General features: G+C 38.8%; 1 protein-coding gene and 1 long non-coding RNA gene across 2 annotated transcripts; one reads left to right on the forward strand and one right to left on the reverse strand.

Moving 5' to 3' along the window:
- Positions 1-2,413: 2,413 nt before the first annotated feature.
- LOC134745557 (uncharacterized) lies at positions 2,414-9,315 on the forward strand (the record flags this gene model as incomplete). The annotated part of the gene is made up of 5 exons (XM_063679621.1): positions 2,414-2,607; positions 4,171-4,259; positions 4,573-4,691; positions 5,201-6,621; positions 7,205-9,315. Coding segments are annotated over 4 exons (480 nt in total), but the record flags the coding sequence as incomplete, so codon positions are not given.
- Positions 9,316-9,904: 589 nt separating this feature from the next.
- On the reverse strand, positions 9,905-16,468 carry LOC134745285 (uncharacterized). The gene is made up of 2 exons (XR_010128153.1): positions 16,226-16,468; positions 9,905-10,172 (listed from the first exon to the last, which is right to left on the reverse strand). It is a non-coding gene; the product is annotated as an uncharacterized LOC134745285 (long non-coding RNA).
- Between the last annotated feature and the right edge of the window lie 405 nt (positions 16,469-16,873).

Here is a 16,873-nt window from a genome sequence, read left to right on the forward strand (position 1 = left end):
GGACATCAGGCCGCCGCTGCAGGCCCTGCAACACGTCAACGACGTGAGTGCAGATATGTTGTCACCAAAGATAGATATAACTCCGTAATAGATGGAGCGGAACTACTGTCAGCGGCGGCGGCCCGCCTCGCCGCCGCCGCGGCCGCGCGCGGTGCGCTGGCGCAGGACATCAGGCCGCCGCTGCAGGCCCTGCAACACGTCAACGACGTGAGTGCAGATATGTTGTCACCAAAGATAGATATAACTCCGTAATAGATGGAGCGGAACTACTGTCAGCGGCGGCGGCCCGCCTCGCCGCCGCCGCGGCCGCGCGCGGTGCGCTGGCGCAGGACATCAGGCCGCCGCTGCAGGCCCTGCAACACGTCAACGACGTGAGTGCAGATATGTTGTCACCAAAGATAGATATAACTCCGTAATAGATGGAGCGGAACTACTGTCAGCGGCGGCGGCCCGCCTCGCCGCCGCCGCGGCCGCGCGCGGTGCGCTGGCGCAGGACATCAGGCCGCCGCTGCAGGCCCTGCAACACGTCAACGACGTGAGTGCAGATATGTTGTCACCAAAGATAGATATAACTCCGTAATAGATGGAGCGGAACTACTGTCAGCGGCGGCGGCCCGCCTCGCCGCCGCCGCGGCCGCGCGCGGTGCGCTGGCGCAGGACATCAGGCCGCCGCTGCAGGCCCTGCAACACGTCAACGACGTGAGTGCAGATATGTTGTCACCAAAGATAGATATAACTCCGTAATAGATGGAGCGGAACTACTGTCAGCGGCGGCGGCCCGCCTCGCCGCCGCCGCGGCCGCGCGCGGTGCGCTGGCGCAGGACATCAGGCCGCCGCTGCAGGCCCTGCAACACGTCAACGACGTGAGTGCAGATATGTTGTCACCAAAGATAGATATAACTCCGTAATAGATGGAGCGGAACTACTGTCAGCGGCGGCGGCCCGCCTCGCCGCCGCCGCGGCCGCGCGCGGTGCGCTGGCGCAGGACATCAGGCCGCCGCTGCAGGCCCTGCAACACGTCAACGACGTGAGTGCAGATATGTTGTCACCAAAGATAGATATAACTCCGTAATAGATGGAGCGGAACTACTGTCAGCGGCGGCGGCCCGCCTCGCCGCCGCCGCGGCCGCGCGCGGTGCGCTGGCGCAGGACATCAGGCCGCCGCTGCAGGCCCTGCAACACGTCAACGACGTGAGTGCAGATATGTTGTCACCAAAGATAGATATAACTCCGTAATAGATGGAGCGGAACTACTGTCAGCGGCGGCGGCCCGCCTCGCCGCCGCCGCGGCCGCGCGCGGTGCGCTGGCGCAGGACATCAGGCCGCCGCTGCAGGCCCTGCAACACGTCAACGACGTGAGTGCAGATATGTTGTCACCAAAGATAGATATAACTCCGTAATAGATGGAGCGGAACTACTGTCAGCGGCGGCGGCCCGCCTCGCCGCCGCCGCGGCCGCGCGCGGTGCGCTGGCGCAGGACATCAGGCCGCCGCTGCAGGCCCTGCAACACGTCAACGACGTGCGTGCAGATATGTTGTCACCAAAGATAGATATAACTCCGTAATAGATGGATACAGTCTAAGGAAAAAACGTGCCTCGAAAATCACGAAAATTTGATTCTCGATCAGATGGCGCCACTAGTTTTGGCCTACACTCGTATAGAGGGCGTTGACTGTTTAGTTTGTTATTTATAATTTTAACGCATACCAGTGAAAGAACATGGGTCAAAATCATATAAAAATAATTAATGCAAATAAAAAATCATTTATCCATATTTAAATACAATTTATCGTATTTTTATAAATATTTATTTTTAGTTTTAAAGTGTGTCGACAGATGGCAGTGAATTTACTGGGGTTACAAAATTTACTATGACAGTACCGCTCTAGTATAAGTTACTCTATGGTTGTCACTGAGCCAGCGAGCCAAAGCTTTCATTTTTATTGGAAATATATTTATATAAAAAGTGAAGGGCCTATAACTGACCCTTGTGGTGTGCCATCAATTTTAATGTCCTCTGAATCGATTAGTTCTACTTATTCTTAATAATTTGCAAGTATATAATATTTAAACGTATTGAGTTCTACCGGTTATACAAAATTCAAAAAAGCTTTAAATTGGACCACGCATTCTAGGATATAGAAAGCACTGTATTTGTCAATAACGATTGATGCAGTCAGAAGCTTTAAAGAAATCCTAAAGTATACGGATACGTTTGTGGTCTCAATAAAGATTCACCAATGACCTGGGATTTTCATCATCATGACACTTTGTATGGGCGTTCATGGTATACGTGAACGAAGTGACCTTGAGTATGTTCCAAAAATTTGGTCATCTGATGACTTAATTCATTAGGAGTGTCGGACTCGAAGATATTTCTCAGATACATTTAAAGAATTAAATATCTTTTCATTTTGTTTTTCAAAATATTTATCGTATTTTTAATTTCCAGGGAGTAAATCCAGCGAGCGAAATATTAGCTCGAGAGAAACGAATCACGGAACTTTTGAATATCATAAACGATACAAGCGCAGGACCCGCCGCAGTTACTGCTGCCGCGGCCGAACTGACCGTGCGACTGCCCGCTGTCTACACGGACTTGGCTGAGTAAGTATTGGCTGTCATTAATCCCTACTCTCCCTAGTATATCTTAATTCCAAATAGATCTTAATCAGCCATAATGATAAGTACGATTGGACAAAAAATAGAGAAGATCATGATGACGGCCAATTTTTTTTGCAACAGTTTTGTGAAAAGGACACAAGATTCAACGTCTCAGTGAATTTACTGGAACGATTTATCTAGAACATAGAAATTGGGGATGGCGCTCACGTTTTTTTTTAATTCTGGAGGTCAAAATACTTATCGCTTATTCTTACTTATTCCAACCGTCCAATTTCATTGTCCAATGTGTATTTCCGTCTCACATTTTGCTTAGTGAGAGAGTGAGACTCAATGCACATTGGACCAAGAAATTGGACAGGTGGAATTACCAACCTTAGTTTAGTAGATACCAACCGTAGTTAGTATTTGACAATGTTGACCGTGAAGTTGAGATGGCAAACGTGTACCTAATTTATTTGAAGTTAGTAAGCTGTATAGGGCCCTAATGACATAATACACTAAATGATTTTTTTTTATTACTGCTATCAATCGATCAGGTTTGTTTTTGGGATCCAATGTCTATATGGGACCCATTACATTAAAGCAATACAAAAGTCACAAATGATGGTCAAAGTCTGGCACCCGCACTTTACTGACGAAACGCTTTTTACAAATTGGCATTACTGCATCGTGACGTCAGCATGTAACGTCGCTATTGCTCAGAAGCCGTGGAAAACAAGGAAATTGCGATTTTGTCGGTGAAATATTGCGTTTATGTATATTGTTGCTGTACAATATATTATTTAGTTAAATGTAAGGAATCGAATGGTACCATTTTTTTTATTTGAGTTTTTTTTTATAAGTATTTATTTATTATTTCCATATATTTTTTAAGTTTCCAATTTACTGTGATAAATTAGCGTTTTCTATCTAACTATTGGGGCATTTCACGTCAAGCGGGCAGCAAAAAAATTGTCAGGTTCTGGATTTTGTTCATAGTTGGATTAATTGGACCTATATGTGAACTAAAAAATTTGGGATATTTACTTTTTTAATATATTGCTTCGTTAAAAATTTATACGCATTTGAAAAAACTACAAAATTTGAGGAACGGATTTTTTAAAAATTATTATTGCAATTCTTTCAATGGATTTAATTATAACTAAATAGCGATTATTTGATAATATTAGTTGATTTCTTTGAAAATTTATAAAAAAAAGTTTTTTTTATCTTTTTTTTATATAACAAACCGGAAGTTAGTATTAAATATCTTTTTTTTTCCAACTTCGCATTTTTTTATATTTTTTATTTTTACACAATAATGTAGCTTATGGTGTACTAATGTCCTATAAAAAAATTTATAATGGCATCTCGATTGGTTTTGAAGATTCATGAAGTAATTCGAAAGTACTGCGCGACGCTCCGTACTGAGCGGTAGTTCTATGTGGCAGTCTTTAATGGCCAATTACGGGTTTTTTTACTTTTGCGTAACGGAATTAAAGCAATAAACATGCCCCTAGTTGTTATAAAATTGAACATGTGGAAACAACCCTATTATGATTGCAGGCTCGGGACGCGCTGGGCGGCGGAGAGCGGGGCGCGGCGCGCGGGGCGGCAGACCGCCCCGGGCGCGAGGGGGACCAGCCTCAAACATGGTTAGTACTACTACTACTACTACTATTACAGTATATCCTCAAGTTTTTGCAATGTTTTTACTCGAAGATATTTATTTTCATTCAATAATTCATTCACAGTTCGTCGCCTAGTTCCCATAGTACAAGTTTTGCTTAGTTTTGGGCAAGGTCAATTTGTGTAACGCTGGTCCCAAATAATTAATGAAAAAAAAAATACAGTTTAACTGACCTGTTCACCTTTATCGTTTCATACCTCGAAGATTTCCATACGTTGAAATATTTAAAACAGCCTTTATTTACAACGAGGTAAGGTTGCAATTGGTTTATCCCTTAGGAGGAGGGGAGCGCAACGCAGTGGGCGCCGGCGTGTGGAAGCGCGTGCGGCTCAAGCTGGAGGCGCGCGACCCCGACCCCGCCCCCTCCCCCGCGCGCGCTGGACGAGTGCAGGACCAGGTCAGTGACACTCAACAACCATTTTTTCTACCATATCCAAAGATTTTTGGCGGGAGATATTTTAATTTTATAACCAGATAACCACATAGGGTTCGTAACATAAAAAATCTCCAGTGTCGGAATTTATATATTTGAGATATAAATGGTTTTGTAAATATAATCATATTTTAGTTCTCTTAGAAAAAGTATTGTATACAATACTGATCAGTACAGTATTGTGTACAACAGTGATGTAATCAAGCTTTTTAAGCTCGTACCTTACTTAGGCCCCTTAGCGAGCTTCGTGACCTAAACACAGTACTTGATTAAAAATCTCTCTATTATATCAAGATTGTAAATACTATTTGACTTGTCACGCTCGTAAACATCTTTATATCACGAAGTTTGAGGTAACAATCTGACACTCACCCAAACGCTTCTTCGACTAAAAACTCAGACTTCGTGCGCGAACTAAAAACAATGCTTTATACTGTGTTTTTGGTTTTTTCATTTGAAAAAAATGTTCGCAGGTGGACTACATAATATCGGAAGCGACTAACGCAGAGAACTTGTGCCTGATGTACGAAGGCTGGATGGCGTGGGTCTGAGGGGTCCCCCCTCCGGGGTCTCCCCACCGCTCCCCCCCCACCGACGGCCGCGCCTGCGCCCCGCGGCCCGCGCGCTGCCCGCCGGAGATGAGTACTACAGTACTGGGACGTAACAAACAAATACCTTAAGCGTTTCTGACGCGCAGAGGTCGACTTTGCTCGGAGATTGGCTCGCCAGCGAGCTGAACCCCTTAGTGGGGGAATTGTCTATGTCTTTTTCGTTCGGTTTTTTTTTTGGTCTAAAGGTTTCGTTGGGCAATGATGATATCGCCCCGATCCTACCTATCGGGCATCTTCGGGATTCGGATTCAAAAGTCGGGCGATTTACTGAGCCTTCGTAACGGACCTTTCGTTAATTTTAGGAGGCCGATCGACTTGAAAACGGTATTCGATGGAATTATGCTTCAGAGCTAATTATTTAACAGGAATGCCGCACTGTATGCGGCAGTCGCCTGAACAACTTGGCGACAAATATTGACAGAAATGTCTCTTTATCCGGTAGATGTTTTAAATTCGCGATTATTTTTATGCTCTCTAACCGGCTTGGATTATGTCTATCTATCTATTGCGACAATATGCGTCTTCGTGACGATTATACGCGTGAATAGCACACAGCTGACATGCCGAGAGCTATATTAAGATTAATTACATGCTTATATATGTCATATTACTGTAAGAATCCGCTGACTTATAATGTCATGCCTCGAACGCTTTTGAATTAAAATGAAATCTACAAATAAAACTTTACCATAGCTTTTTATATTTAGGGCGACAATTTGTTTTGAACTATAAGTCTCGAGTCCAATGACGATCTCTATGACGGTTAATTTTTTAATGAAGTATTAGTAGACTATTTTTGAAAGTTTAGCACATTCATTTATTTAGAAATGTAAAGTTTAAATGATAAAATACGGTAAAAACATATTTCTTCAATTTTTTTTTTAAATTAAGCCTAACCAAAGGTGACTTAAAGGAACTGTCTTAGGGATAATCATTCGTCATGAGAGAAAATTAACATTAAAAATATATAACTGAAGTAAAGCGCGCTTTCACGGGCAATTGAAAATTCAATTCTAGACAACGTTTACAAGCATCAGTTAAGAAATTCACGACCACACTAAGATAACTTCGTATAACAAGTACCTAATAAGGGACAACGGATCAAGAAATTACAAAGCAATTAGGTGATAATATTTATAGACATAGCAACTTCAACACCAATTATATCCGCAACTTTGAATAATACTTATGTAAGTACTAATTAAAAGCAGCCAAGAATGTTACTAAAATTGATCCATCTTGCATTCATTCCTTTAACTTGATTCGTTACTTTAGACAGGGGGGTGTCACTTCGCAGTTTAGGTACATTTGACCGGCGCGCCTCCCGGGCAGGCGTATGGCAATGGGCTGCCGCTCGACTCACGCAAAATTGAAAATACATAATGCCTTCGAAACCTAAATCTATAGATATTGTTCTGTTTACGAATGTCTGAATAAGCGGATGAACAAGGAAGCAGAAATTACATTTTTTTTAATTCCGGACTATATTGACCGATATATTTTCAAAGGAATAAGTACTTCTGTGGCATACCTACTTCCGTGAGAACCAGACATACTATCTCCGGATAAAAAAATTATGTTTACAGAATCAACATTTGTAATTCCTACATATTTATCTTAAAAATAATAAATCAGTAGGTATAGGTACAAAAACTTGTCAAGTGACAACCCCGTGCCGACACTCGCAGCTCGGTCATAAAACTGCGGCGCGCAAAGAAGATTCACGGTTCGTGCGCGGTTATAAGTTTCAATTTTGCTTGCAGGCGGCGAGTAAAGGTATAATTTTATACCTAAATCTGACTTCTGTGAAGGAGTGAATTTTCTGTACGGTAGTACTATTAGTTATTCTGTGCTTTAGATAGGTAGGGTTTTTATTCATCATAAATATTGCCCGTGTAAGCATGGCTTTACATATCAACCAACTTTGATATGTTGATTTGTCGTCGACCATCTTTTGGAAGATGCTAATAGTAATATTTACAATTTAAAAGGATTATTGAATCACACAATTCAAAAAGTAAGTTTTTTTTATATCTGAAACCCGAAATTTTAACTAGGTTGAAAGTTCTGGCGACATTTTCATCATTCATTTTTTTTCTGTGTTCATCATATGTATAGGTACGTTAAAAATCTTGTTAGGTCATAGTCATAGCCACTTGTGTTGGTATAGGTAATTAGATACACTGACATGTTGCAGATATTGGTCAATCTTTTTTGATAGCAAAATATTTATGAAATAATTCAATGGAAATGTAAGCATATTGCTTAACAAATTCTTAGCGCAATAGTAGTTTTCAAAAAATAATCTTTTAAATAAAATTCCCATCATAAACTGTATTGAGAAGTCTGAAAAGATGAAAAATGCTTTCGAACATAGTTATATTTACGATAACATCCAACTATTTTACATGTTGACAGTCTTGAAAATATGACTCAAGTAGTTTCTTAGTGACATGCTTATTAGTTCATGTAACGTTTCAATACATTCAAAAGCGTTCTCAAGAACTCATTTTCTGTAGTACTTTTAATCGCTAATACTAGATCCGATGAAATCTATAAAAACAAAAACAAAAAAACAATTTAAAGTAGATATTAAATTTCGTGTTGCTTTGGTACCTACCTAAAACCAGGAGTGTGAATGCGTAGTAATAGTCACTAAAATATTCTAGAACACTATACATAACCTACTTATACTTTGTTATTTTTCAAGTTTTTATGTAAACAAAATGACAAATTAACTGATAATTTATTAATCACAGTAACACATCAAAATCATACTAAAGCATAAAATAATTCATGTTTGGCTTCAAAATATATAGGATTTTTTGTTCATTTCAAAATAAGACGTCTCTTTTCTCGTCTAATTGATAAAAAATATATCATATTCATTTGAATATACAGAAAATGAGTTCTATATTCATCATATTACCCGCATTAGTTGTAGTTTCATGTGTGCCTGGGGAGAGAATGGGTAGTGTTAATCTTCATTCTTCATATGTATCCTAAGGGTGGTTGGGCAGTGGAGCATTTTGCGACAAAAATATATATTAAGATTTGTGTTTACATGTACCTAGACTAGACTAAATGTTCAACTGAAAATATGGATGTATGATAAATTATATGTTATATCTGAAAAATAATTTGTCTGGATATTAGATAAATCATTATTGTTATATGTAAAAGGTGTTTTATATACAAGAATTCTTAATGAATAAATAAATGTCGACATTTTTATTAAATACTGAAATAAGTAAGCGACAAACTCGATGTAGTAAAATTAAGTGTGTATCTAAAGCTGTAAAATCGGTTATAAACACGAAATATCTAGGGAATTCTGTAGAAAAATGGAATCTTACACGAATCCTGTCTTACGCGATGACCACACCACAGCCACTCAAACGATTGCGCTGCTATAGACCACATTTCAAAGATTTATAGCCATATTTTTTAACTTTTTGTTCAGCTTTATTTGTATTATTTTTTCCATTTACGTCTTAGAGAAATGAAAAGTTAATGAAATCTTATATTAAGTCCGTATCTTGCCCATTTTTAAATAAAATTAGAGCATAAAGATGTGTCAAATTATTCAGCGATGCACAAGTAGCTCATTTGACTCGATAGTAAATAAAATAGCTCAGGATCGTACAAGCAGAGGATGCAACGATAACACACCTATAATAAATAAATTCCTGTACCTGTAATAATATTCTTATATGATTGATTTTATCGCAATAATAAGTCGTACGATCGTGGTAGTTTAAATTGGGCCCATTCAATCTAAGTATGTGGTTGTGGTAAAAGCAAAACCTTATTTCTTTCAGTATTACGGACCGTCAAAATATTTATTATCGATGTGAATTTCATATATGTAGAATCTACAATTTTTTCAAATTATTTTGTACAACTTCTGTAGACTTGGAATGCCTCCACTGCTGTATGTTTGTTTACTTCAATATTAATAAATGGTGTATGTGAAATGGTTTTTGTTTTATTTTATCGGTCCGCCTATCCTTCCAAAGTCCTTCCTATAGAATATTACCTTGAATTAGATTTCAACCCTTTTTGATCGTCGTTTCGTTATCTTATATAGATGGATTTGAAAGGGACGACACTACAGTATTGCCACTTTTTAATATCTACTCTTTTTTGTCAGACTATATCTGCCACCCGAATACTTTTCCAAACAGGGGTCTTATATCTATAGTTTACGTTCAAGTGCAGTGCATATCTTTTTAGGGTTCCGTACCCAAAGGGTAAAAAGGAGACCCTATTACTAAGACTCCGCAGTCCGTCTGTTTGTCAGCAGGCTGTATCTCATGAACCGTGATAGCTAGAGAGTTGAAATTTTCAGATGATATATTTCTGTTGCCGCTATAACAAAAAAACTAAAAATACTAAAAAGTACGGAACTCTCGGTGGGCGAGTTCAACTCGCACTTGGCCGGTTTTTTGTTTTGCTGTTATAAAATGGTAGATACTTTTAACGCGTAGTCTGATCCGCTGTCTGTACTATTCATACGACATGTACCAAGTTAGTCTCGGGAATGGCAAAAGAAACAAAAACATTCTTGTTTTATTTTTATTTACAAAAACATACAGGCAGCTGTGAATTATTTAAAAAATGTGTCGATTTCAACGAAAAGAAACCTTCGTGTGGCAGATGCTTGTGTAAATATTAGCGAACCTCCAATGGGAATTATTAGCAACGTGAGAGCCATCACACAAGTCCTTTTCCTTGAGAACGAAACAAACTAGTCAGGTGACGCAAGTGCCCTAAATGGCAATCAATTCAAAAAATACAAATGTAGTGACCACGGAGAAAGGGCTTCGAAGCCCTTAAGAGTCCCCGGCAAGCTCGGCCGAATTGCACCTTCCCAAACAAACGTAGTTCCGCTCTCATTTTAAAACTACGTGTTGGATTGTAATAAAACTATGCACATACAAATTATATGAGGTACATCTAGGTCTGCAATTAGTTTATAAAACAAACGAAATAGAGCAAAAACAAGTTTTGTATGAAAATCTTACATTCGCTGTATTTTTTTTAACTGGTATATGAAGCTACATAAACTAATTACAGACATATATATATGTCGGAGCCGGTAACTCTACGAAGGCATCAGGGGACCAGGCATCGGCTCCATGGTGGGCGGAAACAGTGGGCATATCAGTATCACGCACACAAGTCCAATACAATGTTAATACAATAAACCCACTGACACTAGTAACTACGTATAGATTCCGAATGACACTAAATCACGCTGACAATTAATTAAGTTCCAAATCACAAAGAGATCACATCAAGTTAATCAAAGCTTTTACATCACGAAGTTATCAAGAAACGGAAACGAATCCGTGGGTCAAGTGGTACAAGTATGTAGGTACTTAAAGCACACGAAATCTCACGGCACGGTTACGGGACGACGCGCGTCCAACTCAACCATGGCCCAAATCTTAATGCTCGCTTGGCATTCAAAGCTAAGCTCAGAACAAAGAACTAATATCAAATTTCATTCAAATACCAGACCCACGGCTACGTTCGGCAGTGTTTACAATAACCGCCCCGCTTCAAGGAACAACGACGTACTCTGTGACAATCACGCCTAATGCTGTTAATGTAAACATTTGACCAGGAATGCGGGCCACCTTCCCGGGCCCCAGCAATTATAAGCTTACAGGTGCCTTGCGCCGACACGGCGATCCTGACTGTCACACGTCCCAGTGTGCCCAACAACATCACAGATTCTCAAAAGAAGTAAAATTCCAATTTGTCAATCTGCTCGGCTATCCTGCCACCAGATCACAACAATGACAAAAAGTTAAGTTCCCAAAATCCATAACGCATCTTATAATCAAGTCGTCAACAGTAACAAATTAAATATTCTCATAAGGCACAGATCAGAAACAGCCCAAAATCGAATTTCTCAAATTCGACACAAACCCATTGTCTCATCATCACACATGTGATATCAATGGCCACACGCCAAAATAGACCACAAAGTCAATAAATCAACTGTAACCCTTCTGCTTGTCACCATACCGCGCAGTCTCCTTACCAGCTACACTGGCTTTGGAATATGACCTACGGCTAGCGACCAAGACAGTAGATCACGTCACAAAACACAATGCCAGCCATGTTGCATACAAACAACCATGTGTATCATCAAAATCTCGGCAACCAAGTGTATCACCACACCTCGCCGACAGGGGCTGATCCTGACTGTTCTCTACTTTCATCAACGGATGAACATTAATCCAATTCCATGGGAACGTAACAGTCTGACATCGAAGTATCACATCGCACGCATCCATTAGTGCGCATACTTTTTAGTTTTATTGCGATCAATAGCTAACAACTAATATCAATCTTTATCGAGCAAGTCAATTACCTTAAACGGACTTCAAAACTTCAAGTCTGACCTAGTTTGATTTCTTTCATGATTTTTAATTTTAGTTAATGTAGTGAAAATCATGAATTGCACGTAAACTTCATTCCTCAAATTGCAATATCAATCTACAGCGCAGGTTTTGTCATAGTTGCTATACCCAAAAATAGTATCCACAGTATAAAATACAAAAACATTTTTTTTTTCTAATTTACAATGCTCTCGAAATAGCCTTTACGTCTTGTCAAAATGCTGTTTATCCGCACAAATAAAATTTCATTGACAGATTTGATCACGCTCTGATGATTACCACCTAACGCATGTCACGATTGTCAGTTTGCTTCAATTTACCAATAAACAATTCATAGGGGTTATATTTTATAAAAATGACCATAATCACTGTACAGTTAAAACAGCTGTGACAACAGTCATGAACAACATCATGCCATGGTCTCTCTTAATTGATATCCAAAGCAGTAAGCATGTTCTTTACTGTGATCATAATACGCCCAATCTAAAAGTACAAGTCTTACTAGAAACTTGTCATCACGTACTAGATGGCATATGATTTTTTTAAACGACTTATTTTTCCGACCATAAACTCACACTGTAATAAAAAAGCTTCAACAGCTCTTACAGTAACATTACTATTCAAGCAATACCTAAGAAGTACATAATTTCTCTTTTTTTTTTACACCGATAGTGACGATATTCGCATATGATGACCAAGATCAGCTTCAGTTTCAAATCAGTCCTCAAATTTCAATTGCATAAATGCAGTTTACAATAAAATAAGCAGATATTGTCGCTTATTCAGAAAACGGCAAAAACGTTTGCTATCCAGAAATCAAGTCTCTTTCAGCCGAAATGCAGAGTACCTAATTAAATGTAATTTATCGCACACTAACTAAAAACGCTTGGTAAATAGCGTGTTAAATTTAGTTTTGGTGAAAAACATCAGACTTCAAAATGTATCCAGAAGATATTGTATGATAACATTTTTATTTCGTTTTAAATTATTTCAATAATCTTGAAATCGCGTTCAGGATGTAACATAACTGACTGTTAGAAATCTCTAGCACTTTTGTATTTTGTTTCGACAAAAATACGAGTATGAACAGAACCCATTCGTTTACCGTCTCTACTCTAGGTGTTAACTTTATTGTTCTGTGTATATGAACATCAATGATCATTAGTTATTGTCAATTCTTCCTCGAATTGTGAAATGACTACCTTATAAGCAAGGCTGTAAGTATATTGAAAATCTCATTTGATTTAATTCGTATAAATGATAATAAACCTTTCTTTTGTAATAATTTCTGGCATGATACATATTATGCTGCTTTTGCGAAAAGCAAAACACTATAGTTACTGAACCAGCAGTATCAGTATGCATTTGGTAATTTAGAATAAGTACCAATGAAAAGTAAACATTACAACACGTTCATCATTAGTTACGCCAATATTTTTGGCACATCTCTCCAGAAATGCATCAGGTAAGCATCCAACGAAATTTTACTTTACTTGTTGTAGATTAATGGCCTTATAAAGGGGCGCTGATAACTATGAAAACTTAAGAATAAATTGACAGAAATATGAAAGTGTACCAATAAGTTTCTGCAGTTGCATAACTGTTGTTAAAAGAGGCAAATTCACAAAAGCCACTACTTCATTCTGGTTACGTCTAATTTCTTCACAGGTGATTTCATTCAACTCTGACCTAAAACATATAGCAACAAAACTTTTAAAACTTCTAAAACGAGTCTTAAACTCAACAAGAAATTTAAAGATGCATTGACAAACTATTCAAGATCAAAACCATATTCAGTTTTATTCAAAACTCAAATGCACATACTTTGCAAACGCTCTGCATTCTCTGTTCAATAGTTGTACACGCAATCTACCACAAGATTGCCAAACATACAAAATGTTACTTGAGATTATCACGCTTACCATCACACTCAGGCTGGCCGACTCTGCTGCCATCTCACACAGAGACTGGACAACTCTGTCGCCACCTGAGTCGAGACTAGACAAGCGACTCTCTCACATATACGACTCATCAACCCGAGTCAGACACAACACAGCCAAATCTGGCAACACAATAACCGCACCACAAGTGCTAACACATATCATAAAGAATGCAAGCCTTTTCTTTTAGTTGGACAAACCATAGTCCCATTTCCTTAAAACTGATCAATACAAAGTTTGTCATTGTCTCTTTAATTTAAATTATTCTTAAATTAGATCTCTTTTCGTTCGATCTGTATGATTCAAACAATCATCACGTTTTCAGTCAAAAGTTTAACAATCGTGATCCGTGATCTATCATTGAAATGATCACTTCATAATTTTTATCAAATTGTATTAAACTGACCAAATGATCCAACATGAATCATTTCCATAAATCCATAATCCAAATTCCAAATTATTTATTTGATTTCCTCATTTTGTATGAAATCAACAAATATAAACAAAGAATTTTATCGTTTTGCGCGTTAGAAATTCAATACCAATGAAATCTAGGTAAATTTGTTAAGTCATTTGACCGATGCAACAAACTTCCTTAAAATCAAACAAATGCAATAAGCGGGAAATACAGTAGGTACCCAATTACACGTGTGGCAATAACTTGCCCACTAAAACATTTCAATAGACTCAGACTGCATTTTGTCCGCTGCAAATTTATGACCATACAAAAATAATATGGCACCTTTATCAAATGTTTAGGGACAACATTCATTATTGGTTCAAGATTCTGTTATCAAGATACTTAAAAAAAAATTAGATACTGCTTAAGAGTGGTTTCTCACCAGACATTTGAAATCCCAGGCTCTCTCTATTTTATAACTTTTTTTTTTCTTTATAGGACGCTACGGGACGGGATACATTAGGTCAAATATAATTAGCAGTAAATCTTAGTTCACTTTTTTTTTTGATACACGGAAATTTGAAACTTTGAGTAAATCAAGCAGGAATAATGTTCAACCAACTGAGACCTCAGTCCATCAGAGGCTTAAGTCTGTCGCAACATAAATTCTCCCCTCTTCCAACAAACACAAATGTCAAAACGACCAATAAGGTCAAACGATGATCAAGGGCTTATCAGACCCGACGTTCATTAACAACGCCATAAATCAATAGATACCTTCCAAAAATAAGAATAAAATTCTTCGTCATGAAATAAAGTCAGATATAAAATATCATTTTGCAGGTTCATAGTATGATTTAAACCACATCAAATATAATATTCAGTACCTTTCTGCTAACAAAAATATCAAAAACTTTCAAACTGAATAAAGACAACACACAGCGGTGTCTACGACTTAACCTCTACTACTTATCTTGCCATCCCACCGGATAACTCCATCTCACAAGCCGTATCGCTTGCAGTCAGTTTGTACTGCACCGCCAACACAGTCGGTGTTGTTGAACACTACAGCCATCATATCACTTATAGCTCCTTAGGAACTGCTTCCAGAATTATAAAGTCTCTTGTTTTTATTCAGTGTTGTGGGAAAAATGATTTAAAAAAAAATGAGTTTTCACGACCATGTGTATTGCTCACTCAAATTAATCAAAATAGTTGCAGATGTTTATTCTTTCTAAGAACACCTCGTCAACAAATACTTTCATATTAGATAATTCATATCTTATTAGGTTGCATCTTCCAAGTGAGCGGTCCTCAAATTACAAACCAATGGCCTTTAAACTATCTTCAAATAATATGCAACCAATTTCCAATAAAATTCTGATAATCTATCAATTTAGAATTTTCCACAATTTTCCGGATTTTCCTCGTTCACTATCCCACTTCTGATGTCGGAGCCGGTAACTCTACGAAGGCATCAGGGGACCAGGCATCGGCTCCATGGTGGGCGGAAACAGTGGGCATATCAGTATCACGCACACAAGTCCAATACAATGTTAATACAATAAACCCACTGACACTAGTAACTACGTATAGATTCCGAATGACACTAAATCACGCTGACAATTAATTAAGTTCCAAATCACAAAGAGATCACATCAAGTTAATCAAAGCTTTTACATCACGAAGTTATCAAGAAACGGAAACGAATCCGTGGGTCAAGTGGTACAAGTATGTAGGTACTTAAAGCACACGAAATCTCACGGCACGGTTACGGGACGACGCGCGTCCCAACTCAACCATGGCCCAAATCTTAATGCTCGCTTGGCATTCAAAGCTAAGCTCAGAACAAAGAACTAATATCAAATTTCATTCAAATACCAGACCCACGGCTACGTTCGGCAGTGTTTACAATAACCGCCCCGCTTCAAGGAACAACGACGTACTCTGTGACAATCACGCCTAATGCTGTTAATGTAAACATTTGACCAGGAATGCGGGCCACCTTCCCGGGCCCCAGCAATTATAAGCTTACAGGTGCCTTGCGCCGACATATATATACCTTATCCTATTGTAAGTACAATGTTTCAAAGCAATCTAGCTAGCCGTTTTAAAATGAGAGCGGAACTACGTTAAGGGATACCGCGAATGTCAAAACTCGTATATTTGCCTGTTACTCTTATTCAAGCGCTAGAGAGAATAGATAGACGAACTAACGAAGTCGTTCACAGTTATAGCCTACACGAATAGGCGCAGTTGCCCTATGAGGAGAGCACTTGCCACCACTGACCTAAAGGCCAATTCGAGTTCGTTATTCGATCTGTTTCTGACATAATACTGATGTGTCAGTTTCGAAAGTGACGTTTTTGGTTGAAGAAATTATGGATGGTATAGAAAGGATGCCAATCTCTTATGGCAGAATTGTTGCAAAAGTGATCTCTCCGGTGGCGCTAGTTAGGCTCTGGGACATGAGTATAACATGAACCATATAAGGCAACAAATAACCCGACCAAATTACGTAGGTTGTTTTTGGTAGTATTTCGGTGTATGGTGGCGCCGCCTAATTACTGTTTTTTGATGGACACTTTTCATACATAGAGATTTGGCTCCTTTATATAGTCTCCATGGAAGAAATGTTAGAAACCATAGACATAGTATATACAAGTAGTTATAGACGCGCTACCGAGCGACCGGGGGTAAGAGAAAGAATATCCTTATAAAATTTGGGCAGCATAGGACTTTTTCTCTTTCACTCTTATAAATTTCGGTATTTCGCCAT

Source organism: Cydia strobilella, chromosome 11 (assembly GCF_947568885.1).
Source record: "Cydia strobilella chromosome 11, ilCydStro3.1, whole genome shotgun sequence".
Lineage (NCBI taxonomy): Eukaryota > Metazoa > Arthropoda > Insecta > Lepidoptera > Tortricidae > Cydia > Cydia strobilella.